This window comes from Puccinia triticina, chromosome 7A, assembly GCF_026914185.1.
Source record: "Puccinia triticina chromosome 7A, complete sequence".
Lineage (NCBI taxonomy): Eukaryota > Fungi > Basidiomycota > Pucciniomycetes > Pucciniales > Pucciniaceae > Puccinia > Puccinia triticina.
In genome coordinates, this window is record NC_070564.1 from 5,302,544 (window position 1) to 5,317,846 (window position 15,303).

General features: G+C 46.7%; 3 protein-coding genes across 3 annotated transcripts; all 3 read left to right on the forward strand.

The window, feature by feature from the left end:
* Positions 1–1,670: 1,670 nt before the first annotated feature.
* PtA15_7A580 (uncharacterized protein) lies at positions 1,671–3,318 on the forward strand (the record flags this gene model as incomplete). The annotated part of the gene is made up of 5 exons (XM_053171201.1): positions 1,671–1,796; positions 1,929–2,028; positions 2,096–2,734; positions 2,885–3,067; positions 3,164–3,318. The coding sequence occupies 5 exons, from the start codon at positions 1,671–1,673 to the stop codon at positions 3,316–3,318; spliced, it is 1,203 nt and encodes a 400-aa protein (XP_053022406.1).
* A 1,678-nt stretch (positions 3,319–4,996) lies between these two features.
* On the forward strand, positions 4,997–6,870 carry PtA15_7A581 (uncharacterized protein; the record flags this gene model as incomplete). The annotated part of the gene is made up of 4 exons (XM_053171202.1): positions 4,997–5,119; positions 5,227–5,486; positions 5,582–5,885; positions 6,727–6,870. 4 exons carry the CDS (start codon positions 4,997–4,999, stop codon positions 6,868–6,870), a joined length of 831 nt encoding a protein of 276 aa, XP_053022407.1.
* A 5,506-nt stretch (positions 6,871–12,376) lies between these two features.
* PtA15_7A582 (uncharacterized protein) lies at positions 12,377–13,894 on the forward strand (the record flags this gene model as incomplete). The annotated part of the gene is made up of 6 exons (XM_053171203.1): positions 12,377–12,475; positions 12,584–12,665; positions 12,742–13,342; positions 13,436–13,514; positions 13,588–13,691; positions 13,774–13,894. The coding sequence occupies 6 exons, from the start codon at positions 12,377–12,379 to the stop codon at positions 13,892–13,894; spliced, it is 1,086 nt and encodes a 361-aa protein (XP_053022408.1).
* Positions 13,895–15,303: the final 1,409 nt, after the last annotated feature.

Genomic DNA, 15,303 nt, shown 5'->3' on the forward strand with positions numbered 1-15,303 from the left:
CACGTCTTGTATGAAATACTCCGTGTCCAAGCGGCTCATCGAACCCACTTGGGCTATGCAGCCCATCAAGCCGTCCAATGACACGGCGGGCATGACCGTGACCCGATTTGCGCGAACGGGCTTTGGGATCCTTTTTGTGCGCCGGCCCCAAAGCGCCCAAGCAGTGTCTCGGGAGTGGGACCCCAGGGAAACGCCAGCCTCATCTTTACCAAGGGTAGCATCAGCCACCCATACAATCAAGGATAGATCAGATTGGCGCAATGAAAGCAACTTACCCATGAACACCAGATACTTGACGGGAAACCCACCGATCCTGTCGGTATATGCCATCCGAGACGCCTTGTCTTGGTTGGGATCCACTGTTCGGGCCTTCTTCTTGGTCAAGAGCAGGCGGGCCCTCAACTCGTCTCGGATGGTGGAGATCGGATGTCGAGTTCCGGTCATTGCGTGGATATGATTCTGGATTTCGTCCAGGTAGAGAGTTGGTTTGGCCTTGAGCGCGGCCAAGACAAACTCCGCCTCTTCACGGGTGAAGGCCAATGGGCGGCCACGCTTGTCGTATAGGGCCGGATCCCTCACGACATCTCTGGTTCGGTGGTATAGGTTGTTCCAGCGGGTGAGCGAGTCGGCCAATATGTTGTAGTCGATCAGGTTGTTGATCTCTGCGAGCGACTTCCCTCGCTGGCTGAGCTTCACCACAATGGCTTTGACCTCCCGCGGGTATTTGACAAATGCCATTGTACCTCTAACCGTGCCGGGTTGGGGCTGGGCGCTGGGATGGCAGGCCGCGGATAATGTGAGCAGGGGGCAAGGTGGGAGGCAACAGCAACTCGTGAGTGGTTGATCCGGCGGGCCATCAATGCCAAAAAAAGGAAAAAGGGAGCGGCTAACCAATGGTTTTTTTTTTTGGGCTGGGTGCTGGATGGGCTCCTGGGCGGGGGCTGGGATGTCTGGCCCCGGCTGGGCAATTGCAGAGGGGACATCAGAGGTTGATCCGGCGGGTGATGGGCGCAAAAAAGGGAAAAAGGGGGGGGGCGGCTTACCGGTGCAATTCTTTTTTGGGGGGCGGCGGCTGGATCGGTTTGGGCGGCGGCTGTGCAGATGCAGAGCAGGTGTGAGTGGATTATCCACGGGCAATGGACGGAAAAATGGGGGGGGGGGGCAACTGACCGGTGAAAAATTTTTTTTGGCGGCTGCTGGATCGGTTCCTGGCTGGCGGCTGGGGACGGCTGGGCAGTGGTTGGGTCCGGCGGGGGGGATTCGGTCGGGGGCCATTTCCGATGGCGGAGGGGGGAGGCGATATGGGATATGGTCGAGTGCGAAGGGGCTGGAAGTTGAGAAGATTTGGAAGAATACAGGGGGCGGGGCTGAAGCGAAAAAGTTTGTCTGTCGGATTTTCAGCCTCGCCCACCCGCAAGCTTTTTCGCTATTGCTGTATGTGTGATTCGGATTGACCTTGCCTTGGAACTCGTGGTACAGCTTGATATGCACTACTACTAGTTGGTTCGCGTTTTCGATTGCTGACGCCGGCGCGCTTTAAAATGTTAGCAGTTCCGACATCATACATAGGACCGTCTGAGGTCATCTGGGGTACAAATCTGGCGGGTGTATCGTGTGAGAAGTGGGACACGCCTTGCCAGGGGGCCGGTAGTCATCGGTCAAGCCGGGATATGTTGACCGGAGACCCGGGGCACGGAAGACGCGGCGCGATCTTCAAGCGGGCCCGCTCCGAGCCCACCATCCAGCGGCCAGCCAAACAAACACCACGAGGCTCGGCCATGTTTGTTATGACCCCTGTGTGCGGATCTCGACAGTTTTCCCGGCTCTTGCAGCGCTGGTGTTTTAGGATTCAGGAATACCTGATTCTTGCAAACAAGCGCGTTTCCCACTCCTGAGTCCCGTGTGGGTATCTGCCAGGCTCTTGCCAGTTCACTCAACTTCCACTCCCCTCGGTCCTCATCGGCTCTTCAATCCACTCATCGCCATCCGCCTTCACCCTCATCAATCTTCCAGTCCATCCCGGGTTCGGTAGAATAGCCCGGCAAATCCAGCTCAGCGAATGCGGGGAGGAGCAATCTACTCAAATCTTGTACAGCTGCGACTTGCCCCGCGTCTCACCGCCAGCCGCCCACCACCGTCCCGTCTACCGAGTCTCAGTCCTCCGGCATGCGTACTGTCAGGCGGCCCCTCCATTCGCGCGTCTGCTTGGCCGCCATCCTTCTCACACTCTCAGGACCACATCCCTCCCTCTCCGAGCCTCACCGGCAGCAAGTTCTGGGCCCACCGGTAGACCATCGCGAGCCCCCGCCCGATTCTTCCCCCGAGCAAAAAGATCCTAGCCCCAATCCCGTTGATGAGCTTGTTCGGGCCGGTCTCTCAACCCATCATCTACCCGATACTCCATCGATATTCAGCCCCTCCCCTCTATCTCAATCAATCGAACGACTACCCCCTGCTAACTTAGGCAATCTCACCGATCCGTTCGTGGGCCGGCAGGCCAAGTCGGCTCCACCCGCTTCGAGTTTGGCCCTCTTCGCACCCCTCCCCAGCCCGCATCCTTCCACTCCACAACAAGTATTTCAACAAATTGAACTCGTGCCGATCGAAGATACCAAGAACCTCTCAACACATTCATATTCAAATACAACTTCCTCCCTGCATCACAAACGTTCATTTGTACGCCATCGACGAGATTCTAATGGGCCCACCCAGACTTGGCCCGGGACTGATACAGGTGTAGTTACCCTTCTCGATCGCCATCTAAATTTTGCTCTCATCTCCATCAACCTTCCTTTCTCCTCATGCTAATGATATTTTTCCCTCTTGTCTTTTACTGCATCACCAACCAATCACCCCAATGGACATAAATTCTGATCTGTGATAGTCTTTGCTACGAAGACAGTATTTATCAGTCAAGCCTCGCCAGCCACAACAGTCTATGTGAGCAACGGACAAATCATCACAACTTACATACCTGCCTCGTCATCACCAACGCCCTATGTGAACAATCCAAACAATCCGTATCCTGGGATTTGGGTTACCCCCAGTGGAAACCCCAACATTGTCAGTAAGTTGGAGTTTTCAATCTAACTAAAAAAATTTCCTCCATGTGTGATATTGATGTCTCATGGGTTTCCGGATTCTCTCCGGTTAAAATTTGCAGTTGCAACGGTGACAGCCATGAGCTCAGCGCGCAAATTTGTGTGGGATGAATACTATACAAACAACGCCAGTTGGTGGGCGATGATGGCTCTGATCAATTTGTTCATCTGTTTCTTCACCTTCCTCGGCTTCGGATTCGTCAGCTTCGGCTTATAATCACATCATCTCACGACTTTATAGGCACACGAAACACACCAATAACGACTGAACAATCACCTCTTCCATCCCTTATACACAGAGAGCCCATCAACCTCTTACGAGATCGTGCCAGAAACTTGACGCCAAATATTTCGCAACGGACCACCTTTGTAACAACTTCTAGTATTCTTTTCTCTTATTTGTCTTCCGATGCATCTCCGTTGATCGTTCACAAATCACAATTAGAAACCTAGTTTGGTCAGATATATATCTACCGATCCACTCCGCGCACTGCAGAAGTCCTCCACTCGACGTACCGGTCACAGCACGAAGCACTTCGCGCACTGCACATCAAAAAAGATGAAGCTTCAACTTCTCATGCTGTCAGACAAAGGGGCGTTTTCTTGCTTCTGGATCCAATACTTTCTTGGAATTTTTCGGACCTTCAGTTTGAGACAAACCAAGGGTGAAAAACAAATACAAAAATAATCTGAACGGGTGACACTCCCCCGCGGATCTTCACCCTGCCAAAACTTAATCGGTCGGGTACCTCGAAAACAAAGTTCGGGGGGCAGAACTCCGACAGCCGGAGTTCTACATCCAGCCGCGGTGCAGATGGCCGGCACAGGCCGGTCATCAAGCGGAGCATACACACCCCCCCGGTGACCGGCCAGGCCATACATGAAGTGCAAATTATCGGGCATCGAGGTATGTACTCCTCTCGATGGCCGCTCCGTTCCGCCGCCGGTCATCGACAGGAGTACATACTTCCCTCGATGGGTTTGTTCCGTTCAACGAGTAAATACTCCCCTCGATGACTGGGCCCGTTCCGTTGATCAAGAGGAGTAAACACTCCCCTCGATGACCAGGTCCGTTCCGGACATCGCGAGGAGTACACACTCCCTTTCATGACTGTTTAGTTCTGGTCACCGAGGGGAGTACAAACTTCCTTCAACGGTTCGTTCTGGTGATCGAAATGAGTACAATATACTCCCCTCGGTGACTGGTCCGTTCCGGTCACTTGATTACCGGTACATCCGGCCAACAAGAGCAGTGCAAAATATCCTCCCGATGGTCGGCGTTTGTACCAAGCATCGAGAAGATGCCGGCACACACTGCTCTTCGAGTGCAGTCACTCGATGATGAGACAATCCGGACTAAACCCGCGACCGCGGTCGCTCCAACAGAAGAATTTCTGAACCGAAAACCTTGTTAATTCTTATTCGGCATTTCCACATAAAACAGTTACACAGGAACTCAAAAGAAAAATTTCAAACTGGATGCTAATCAAAATCTTAATGGGTATTTCCAGCTGTACGCCCGAATTCTTCTAAAACTTCGGGACGTGCTTGTGGAGGGTTGGTTCTCAACTCCAACTTCTCGGCGGGTGGTCTCTGGGGTTCGACAGTCGTTTGGCGAAAGATGGTGCAAGTGTTCCTCCAAACAGTGGCACATTGGCTGTATTCTGTATAATCCTCTAAATTCCACACACCACTTCCAATCGTTCCAGGAGTACATACCTGGCTTGCCTGAGCTGAACGCTACTTTCCTGCCGCGCCTCCCGATATTTTCGTTTCCCTCTACTACTTCAAGAGATATTTATTTGGCAACTTGGTTTAGTAGGAACGTATCGGAGAAAAATTTTTGATGCTCCACCATCTCCATCCCTAGAGAATATTTCACAAATATCTGAATCATGACTGACATATCAAAAGACTCCGAAACGCCGGGGTGTAATAGTTTACTTACTTGGTCTGAAGATTTATTGAGCCTTTCAGACTTATCTGCAGATTCAGGGCCTTTAAAAGTCGATTTTGAAGTAAGCAATTTTTACTGGACAGCCTGGGGATACTGAGTACACCGTCTACTTTCTTGGCTGGAAACGGCGCGATACCGAACGCAGCTCATCATTTGCGCTATTGACAGCATCCATGCCCAAGCTTTTTCTACGGACCTGCTACTTTGTCGAGTTTTGGCGCGTCGGATCACACTGCCTATCTTGAGGAGCGGATTGAGCCATCGAGGCCTAGCAATCACCTTCCCTTCGCCCCGATGGTGGAAGATGGAACGCATATTGGTGTCAGGTCACACAGCAGCTTCAACAATTCCATGCATAGAGGTGGTTTCCGAAATTTTCCAAACAAAATCAATCCGAGTGGTGGTAATTCAGAAGCCCGTTTGAAAAGGTAAGGGGATAGAAAGACTATTCTCACAGTAATTAGATACACTGAAAGATATGTCTGACTATCCTGGGTTTTACGTGAAATGACATTGTGGTCAGTGTGGACCAGGATACTGCCCTCACCGACGATAGTCGTTTGACGGTGGCTACAGCTGCTGCCTTAGAGCGATCAGACGGGAATAATTTTGCTAGCCTGGCCACGCCAAGAACGCCGACTGAGCACACACCCGGGTCAATCGAAGCGACGGATAAGGATGACCTTACTTCTGGATCTCCGCTAGGGACGGCTTATCATGGTCAATTTGACGGGCTCCATTTTGCGCGCTACTTGGCGAATACACGTTCCAGTACCCTAGAAAGCTTTAGGAAGATCGCCAGGATTCCGGAACCTCCCGACGTGGAAGTCCGACTTCGCCCATCGGAACGTTTTCTCCCAAATGAAAGCAAGATTTATTCTATCTCAAGTTCTACAGAGATCCGCGACAACAGATCCTTTCAGGCACGAGGAGAGAGCATCGTTGTGGCTAGGGACCATAAGAACATCGTTGGGACAAGTCGGGTGGTTTGTGGAAGAAAGTATCGAGAGTACCCGTAAGTGGCAGGCGATATCTCTGCTATCTCTCCTGTCTTCCATACTTGAGCTTGAAGGCATAGAGACCAGAAAAATCAAGTCAATATTTCCCATCAGCCTCTTTCCTCGGATTTGATATTGGTCTAACATCAGATATTGTTGTATTGGCCGAATCTCTTGATCTGCACAAATACAGGTGTCCCGATTGTAAGTTTTTTCATCGCAGCGCGTCTGTTTGTCAGATTACCAGCCATTCAAAGCAGGATGAATCATCCACTGACTGGTGGTTGCTACACTCCATCATAGGTCAAAAACTTTTTGCGCGACCGTCTACCTTATTGCAAGTAAGTCTGCTCTGATTTTGCTTTAAATTGCCACGTGAAAATAATTTTTTTTCCCTCTTGTCCTCCGAAGCACCAGCGTGAGTACCTTGCGGTCATCCAAGCTTTGAGGACATCTACTCATGAAACTCGATAAAAATGCCATTCTACCACGATTAGGCATACATACTGGAGAACGGCGTGTGTTATATTTGCACTATCCATCCATCTGCACTCTGAGTTTAAACTTGAGAGTAGCTTCTTCCCCTTTTCCGTGAATTGATTTTGTTCTGATACCTTTTTTATGCACAAATACTTGCATTACGGTTTGGATGATTTGGTTGAAATGTTAGCTTACACCTGCGAAGTTCCCGGATGTGACCAAACGTTCAACATCCTCTCAAACGCTCGTCGGCACTTCAAAAGGCACAAAATTAGCTCTGATGCCTGCACAGACCTCTGCAAGGATAAACCAATCAGTTTATGAAACGATTTAACTGATGATATTGCGTATCATCCATCCATCTGGTAATAATCTCCCTTCTTTTTGGTTTTACTTCGATGCCAATTAATTCTATCTCAAGTAGATATAGCAAACAAAATACTCTTGATGGCTTATCCTGACCTATGCTTCCCTGACTTAGGCCTTACGACTCTTATCTCGGCTCATACGTACCCTCCAGCAGAGCCCACGGCTATTTTTTATCACCCTAAACCTTATCCAAATCAGAAGGTGCTTCTTCAAATTTTGATCAAGTTGTAGTTTCTCCAGATGTTAAGTTATATAATATGTATTTTGAGGCCAAAAGTAGAATTTGAAGGAGCCATCTAATCACATCAAGAACATCAAGTTTAAAACTGGAAAATGATTACAGCGAGGTTTTATTAACAAGTAATTTATTTAGCGTTTGTAGAGTATGTATCCATACTTGTGAATGCAAAAGAGTGATATGAATTTTGTATAGCCTGGAGCCGTGTGGGAAAGGCGGATGGTGTGAATGGAGGGGAGGAAGGAGGATGGATCAGATGGTTTTCTTTTACTTTCTTCTATCATCTTACTATCAATCCATTATGCAACTACTCATTGTTGCAATTTGTATTTACACTTACGGTGGTACAGGTACTTATCATTAGAAAGAGTTTTTACATTGCTATCATCATTATTTACATTTATTGCGGACTTCACTAGCAGAGTGCAGAGCTCATTTCTTGAAAACCATTATAATAAATATCAGGCTCATTAGGGGGGTTCACAATAGGATAAAAATAAAACTTTAGAGCTAATTTTAAGGCCTTTATGATCCATTTCTTAAAAAATGAAGAATTTGCTCTGATTCTCAGGGGACAACCAGTCCCGTACAACTTGCCAGATTTCTAAAAAAAATCTTGATAAAGGCCTTAAAATTGACTCTAAAGTTTTAAGGCCTTTACAGACAATTTTTTAAAAAATGAAGAACACCCTCTGATTGCCAGGGGACACCTAATCCTGTACATCCTGCCATATTTTTAAAAAGTTGTTGATAAAGGCCTTAAAATTGACTCTAAAGTTTTATTTTTATCCTATTGTGAACCCCCTTATTGCAGAGCTCTGATTATTAGTTATGGTATTCAAAATTGCATAAGATTTTTCTACATAAAATCATAAACTGCAATTTTGGCTGGGAGATGTCACTTAAAGTTTTATGCACGCTGACATCTCCCAGCCAAAATTAGGGGGGTTCACAATAGGACAAAAATAAAATTTTAGAGTCAATTTTAAGGCCTTTATCAACAAATTTCTAAAAATCTGGCAAGATGTACAGGACTGGGTGTTCCCTGAGAATCAGTGCAAGTTCTTCATTTTTTAGAAAATTGTTCATAAAGGCCTTAAAATTAGCTCTAAAGTTTTATTTATATCCTATTGTGAACCCCCCTATTGGTTTTATGATTTTATGTAAACTAGCGCCCAAGGCGGCTACGCCGCTGCACTTCCAAAGTTTGAAGGTGCAGTAACAGATTATTCAAGTTAAGCCAGGTGCAACCTCAAGACAAGGCAATAACTGACAATTCACTGATATGTTTACACAACTTAGGTGGACATCTACACCTCAAGAACAAAAACTGTCTAAACCGCGGGTGACCGGAACACAGTTAGATGAATGTGTGCATGCCCACTTGATAGCTGGTGTGATTGCCCATTTGGTTTTCAGATAGTCAGAAGCAGTCTGCCGCCACCACCATCAAGATCAGCAAGATACTCAGCAAGCATCAAGATCTAAAAGCAGCCATCAAGATTCTCACCCATCCTCAAGACTTCAAGATCCTCAAGAACTTTCCCCTTCCCCATCTCTTTCTCATCCTTCAAATTCTTTCCCCCCCACTTTTCCATTCCCATCCTCAAACTTCTTTCTTGCCTTTCCACTGTCTCCCCCTCACCCACTTCCATTCCATCCTTCTTGGTCCTAACACAGCATCTGCTGTGGATTTATTCTCTGTTTTGTTTGTGATTTCCATTTCATCTTACTCTCCCTTCTCTTTCTCCCTCTCCGGTCCTGGTTGTTCTCTTTCTCTTTCCTCTTTTCTTTTGTGTTGTGTTTTCTTTAATCTTTGTTCTCTTCTTTCTTTCTCTCTGCTGTTTTGTTGTGCGTGTGCGTGCGCGTAGCGCGCGGAGTAGATGATGAAATGTATGTGACAGGCCTCCAGGATTCCAAGTTCAGCGCGGGCTTGGATGATGGGAGGCCATAGCATCATGTTTTGATCCAAGTCAGGGGTTATCAATATTATCAATCTTTTTCTGAGTCCAATCATCAAGACTCCCTTCCAAGAGGCCAACTCCCTATTGAGAATCCTTTCCCAACAAAACTAAACCGCCGCGGAGGATCCAAACCCGGCAAAACATCTCAAAACCACTTCCCCAACACTATCAACCCAAATCCCTACAACCCATCCAGACCATCTGTAAGAGCAGCTTCCAGAGCACCTTTTCCCCTCCCAGCGCTGCTGCCGGCCTAGCACCAAGCAGAGACCCATACCAGTCAGTCCCGGTCATTGAGGGAGCTTGCTCTTTGTGGCCGGAGCAACAGCCATCCAAATCTCAACTCCATTTTCATGGGAAATTACTATCAACGGTTAGGTCATGTTATAAACACCAACAAAGTATGATAACCAATGTGTGTCAAATGTTCAATTTTGGAAATAATCTTACACAAGATCCAACAATTTTTTTGCTCCCTTGCATGACCAGTCAGGTCCTACCTCCAACTTTAAGTTGTCTAAATTTAGTCATTAGCCTGCTGGCTGAAACCCCAAATTAGATTACAACCATCAAATACACCCTTAATTGACCACATTAGACACAATTCACATAGTTTTTAAGTGCAACCTGAAAGCAAAGACTGATTTGTGAACAACATTGATGATACCAATCCTCCCCTCTTGCCTCGCCACAAGCAAGTTTTCTAGGTTGGCAACGCGGGAGAGGGTAAGATAAATTAGCCCGTGTGCGAAGACGTTAGTTTCCAAATATACTCCCACACAGCTCACCCCTCTACCGAGTATCCTTCTGGATTAAGCCTTGAGAGTGAGGGGGAAGTGGGAGGGTCTTCAGAAGCAAATTTCAATTGGGTAAGCCTGAGCGGAGCATATCATGACCAAACAGATAAATTACATGGTCTGGGTCAGGGATGGTGACCATGGGGTAGGAAGAATCCCTTGCCACAGCAAGCTGATTCCCTCAAAGCCAATATGTAGGTCGGGGTTGGGTCATGCTTGTTTGAGAATTGGTTCAGCGGCCAGATTTTGATAAAAAGTCTGGCTGCCATCTAGCAACCTGATCACTCGCCAGTATCAACACTTGCCAGTCGTTTCTTCTTATACGGCCTGGCTCCGCATTCCCTCTCTGTGGATGACTGTTGAAGAGAATAGAACAGGCAAAGCGGTTTCAGTTATAAGTAGAGAGAAATAGTGAAGGAGAGAAAGGTAACTCAACAGCCAGGGGGTTCACAAGGGCCACGCAAGGAAGATTGGCGTGTGCAGAGATCTCGGGTCGGAGTGGTCAATGAGCAGCGAATGGAAGTGGGTGTGGAGCTCAAGCCAGTTCAAACTGCGCTTCCGGGCTCTCCTGAACAGGTGTATGGTCATTAGCCCTCGCAGCAGGCCTCGCAGAATTTGGGAGGCCCTGTCAGCTGCTGCACGCCATCTTCAGCCCTCTTGGTAAACTTTGTGTGGGTCTCGGTGTGTTGGCGGAGTAAGGATGTGTTGAGGTAGTTGGAGTCCACTTGACTTAGCCGGGCTTTTGATGAGTCGCCACAGGTTGCCTAATAAGGAGGTGGGGCCACGATAAGAGTTGAAGATGGCGAAGAACCTCACAGGGAATGGAATTGTTGCCATGGTTTTTGATCATTTGTGGCAGGGAGGTGCGGACCGACCAACAGCAGGGCGCAACAGATTGATGTTTCATCCAGGCATAACCATGCATCAGCCACACAACCCGCGCCACCGTTGTCCTGTATTGGATGTACTGCAAGGTACAACTTACCATGCGCACTTCAGTTGGTCTGATGGGTATATAACCTCACCAGATCTTTCAGGATAGCTTTACCCCCAGGTGACCTTCCCTGCGCTTGCATTTGCAGCAGACTGGTGGTCATCCTCCCCCTCCCCGATTGCATTTGCACTCGGCTGAGGGGTTTCCAGCCCTGACTTTTGCCCCACGCACTTGTGCCAGGCTGAGCGGTTAAATCCGGTCTCTTTTCACCTGTGGCATGTCACAGGCTGGGAGTTCGTAAAATCAGTTGCTTTTATCATGTACATTAGAAATTTTTAAACTGTTATTTTAGTTTGTTTTTTTGTTTAACTTGTAGGGAAAACACTTTTTTTGTTTCTGAAAAACTCATGTACAGGGGAAACCCTTGAATTATTCTTTGGTGAATCTGTGGTTTTAATAAACTTAGATAGTGACATATGCAATTTTGAAAACCATAAGTGTAACATAGGAGAGCAGAGTGCAAGTCATTGGTGACCACTCAGCCCAGTGGACATTATTGAAGAGGCAGAGCTTGGACATTGTTACCCAAGACCAAAAGTGAAGTCTACCTTTGTGGCTGTCATTCAAAAAAGAAACTGTCAAAAAAAAAAAAAAAAAAAAAAAAAAAAACAATTTTTCAGTTTCTAAGGGCCTTTGAGGGGTGTGCTAGTGTTCCACCTGCGTGCCCAATATCTAATTTCTGTGACAGATGATTGCCCTATGGCTAAATTTACAAGAGGTTTTGAACAGATTTATGATTTTTTTGCAACTTCCCCACCGGAAGATAATGTAGAAAATCATGATGATTACAATGGTACTGGGTGACTTCCTGTGGGATCTGGGACCCTCCCAGATGCCGCTTTAGACCTGAAAAGCCTAGATTTTCGCAAGGAAATCTAGCTTTTCGGGCTCTAAACCGTTTCTGGGAGGCTCGCAGATCTCGACGGGAGTGGAGGACTTCCCGTCGAGTCTGGGAGCCTCCCAGATCTCAATTTACACATCCAAATTCTCAATTTTTGACAAAAAGGGAAATGTTTTCCTAACCCTACAGATCATTAAGTTCATGTGCACTGGTTGAGTTTTTGATAGGTGTCTTGATTTAGGATTCAGAGGGGCATCTAGAGCACTCTAAATGACGACGGGAAGTCATCCAGTCATCCACGGCTTCCCAAAATTTGATGCTTTACTCGATTGTATCTTGACATTGGAGGACTTCCCGTCAATCTGGGAACCCCTTCCAGACCCAGATCTGAGCCAAATTTCGCAGGGAAATTTAGGCTTTGAGACTCTGGGAGGCTCTCAGATTGCTCCCAGATTGCGACGGGAAGTCCTCCATTGCGTGCAAGTCCCCCGCGAGCACGGGAGGGACTTTTGTTACTCGACCCCGGAGGTTTTCGAAGAAAAATCGAAACCCTGGTCTACCACCGCAGATCAATCAAGGAGCCCTGGGGCCTCGGGCAAGGAAGAGGTGTCCCTCAACTATCAAGGCCAACGAAGATATGCAGGAAGAAGCGGAACTGCAACCGACTCTGGAAGAAATCGAGATAATCGAACGGACTTTGAAGGCCCATGCTCGGGAAAACAGTCAGTCCCATTTGGTCAGTTCATCTTCAACTCATCATATCTCCCCTCTAATCTTATTTTCTGGTTGGACAATTTAAACGACTAAAACTTCTTCTCGATGGATCGTTGAAGAGGCTCTTTAGTCCAGAAAGCTTTCTGAAATTCACGAGAATCTCAATCAGTTAAATTTAGAGCAAACTTCTGCCAAAATCAGATTATTAAAATGTTAGTCACGATTGCCAATCTCCTGACGTTTTACCACTGGAGCCAACGAACTACTACTAATCCGACTTGATTTCAGTACAGGATCAACTGCGTGACCGCCAAGGAGAGCTGAAGAGGAGGCGAAAACTAACTGAGGCAGCAAGAAATTCATTGACTGAAGCACGAGTGAAAAACGTGATCGAGCAACGAGAGCGATTACTTGGGAGGGAATTGCCCCGACGAGAAGCATGTCGACGAGAGTTGAGCAAGAGACGCTCCGAACTGGTCGTCGATCTATCGACAATTTATCCGATCGAACCCACCTCGTCTTCCGCTTCAGCTTCATCTATCAGCAACCCATCAGTTTCACGCTTATTACTCTTCTCAATCGCCAATATCATCTTACCCAATCTAGAACCCACTCAATCAATCTCAAACAAACCCTCCTCATCAACATCAACAACCACAGCATCAGCGGGAACAACAGAAACCGGGCCAAGTCTAATTCAGTTTTTCCATTCCAAGCCGCTTGATCTGGCCGATGATGACCTCATCGTCTCTACCGCGCTCGGCTTTGTTGCTCATCTCGTCCAGCTACTCGCTCTTTATCTGGCCGTCCCGCTTCTTTATCCTGTTAATTTCATCGGCTCACGCTCACTCGTTTCGGACCTGGTCTCTAGAATACCTGGACCTCGTTCGTAGGTGATTGCTACTCTAACTTGCTTTTTGTTGATGGTCATTGACGATTCTACCTGTCTTATACGTATCCATCCTTTTGCATACATCTAAAGGTTTCCATTGTACTTTAAAGGAGTTGATCGCTTTAGGTTTGAATATGCTGTTTTTCTATTGAACAAGAACATCGAACAAGTTAGTCGCAATCTCACCCTTCTAGTCAAGCTAACAAATAAACCGACTATGATTATTGATCTACGGCGCGTAGATTATGTATCACCAAAAGGTTGTCGTTAGTGATCTGAGACATACGTTACCTAACTTGAAAAATTTATTTTTGACGTTGGAATCTAGTCCAACAACTCGAACCAGGTGAAATGTTTAGCTATATATTTCGGAAAGGCTGATTCACAATGAGTTGATTTGCTAATCTTTTGTTTACACATTATTGCAGGGAAAACGAGAATGATTCAAGTACGATTGAACTGGACACCTCCAACAACCACTTTCAAGAAGAGAAAGACGAGCCTCTCCAATCATCATCTACCGAATGTGCTACTCTACAGCAAAGTTAGTTGCGCTTACTTGGGCCCGATTTCTCAACATGATCAAATCTACTTGTTGTATTTAGTTGGAAACCATTTTTATAAAAAAAAAAGTTAAAGTGGGCATGGGGTTCACGTGCAGTACTGTAGCCATCTATGGTTTTAAAGCAAACTGAAGATTTAAGCCAATCCAATCAAATATTCAAATGATGATGTTTGAGGTGAGCAGTCAGTTGAAACTCCAAGGGTGAATGTGGAACTAACTAATAAACATTAAGTTGAATTGGTATTGATGGAAAGACAAAATGATCCTGGAGAACCTGAAAAAACTTGGGGCAGAAGTTGGTGTGTGCAATAAAAAGGCAAGGTGACATATTGTCCACTAGTAAAGTTTGATCATAAGCTGTATGATAGTTACATTTAGGGTGTTCAAAGTTGACCTGCATAAAATCAGGGAGTTGAAAAATTGACTCCCAAGAATTAATAAATCAACTCCCAAAAGTCGTTTACGTCGTGCGGACCACCATGGGATTCCTGGAGCGGTTTTACCTTGACCCGGCCCTTTGCCACTCCTGCCTCCCTTGCCCCTCGCCCGGCCCGGCACCCATGTCAAGCAAAACCAGCCGGCCAAACGGGTTTTGTAGCTGTATTTACTATCCTCATCTCCACCCCTCCTTGATCTTCAATATCCTTTGTAATATCATCAGTTGGGATTGAGTTGAGTGTAAGATGTGTAATACAGGATGAAGCACACCCAATGGTGTCATAACAAAGGAAGTTAAGTGCCACTCAATGCCCCCCAAAAATTAAATACTCTAGACGTCCGTCCCCGGTCCGCAGGACCAAAGTTTGACCCACGCGCATTTTGGGAGTTGGAAAATTAATTCTACTCTCCAGAATGGGAGTTGGAATTTTAATTTCACAAAAAATGATGGAAAATAAAGAGAAATTTATACCTCCGCACTGGGGCACCTAAAGCCCCCCAAAAATTTACATAGGCCATAAAGGAATCTGAATAGCATCTGATGAGCTTCATGGCATTGGCACACCCCAAGAAAGGGGTGTTCTACTGTGGGTCTATTTGGCGGATTACTAAGGAAATCCGCCAAAGCGTTAGCTACAGTGCCCCCCCCCCCCCAAAAAAAAATTGTAGAGTGGGCATAAAAGACTCTGAAAGGCACATGGTGAACTTCTTGGCAGTAGGAAACCCCAGGAAAGGGGTGTGCAACTGTGGGTGTCATTTGGTGGATTTCCTACTAAGGAAATCTGCCAAAACCTTTGCCACAGTGCCCCAAAGTGCACCAAAGTTTTGGATCATGAAATAAAATACTCTGTAACCAAATTTTTAGCTGCAAGGCAGTAACACACCAGCATAAAATAATTTTGAGGTAGCTGGGGCTTTTGGTCATATCTGCTACTAATTACCTCCACGACAGATA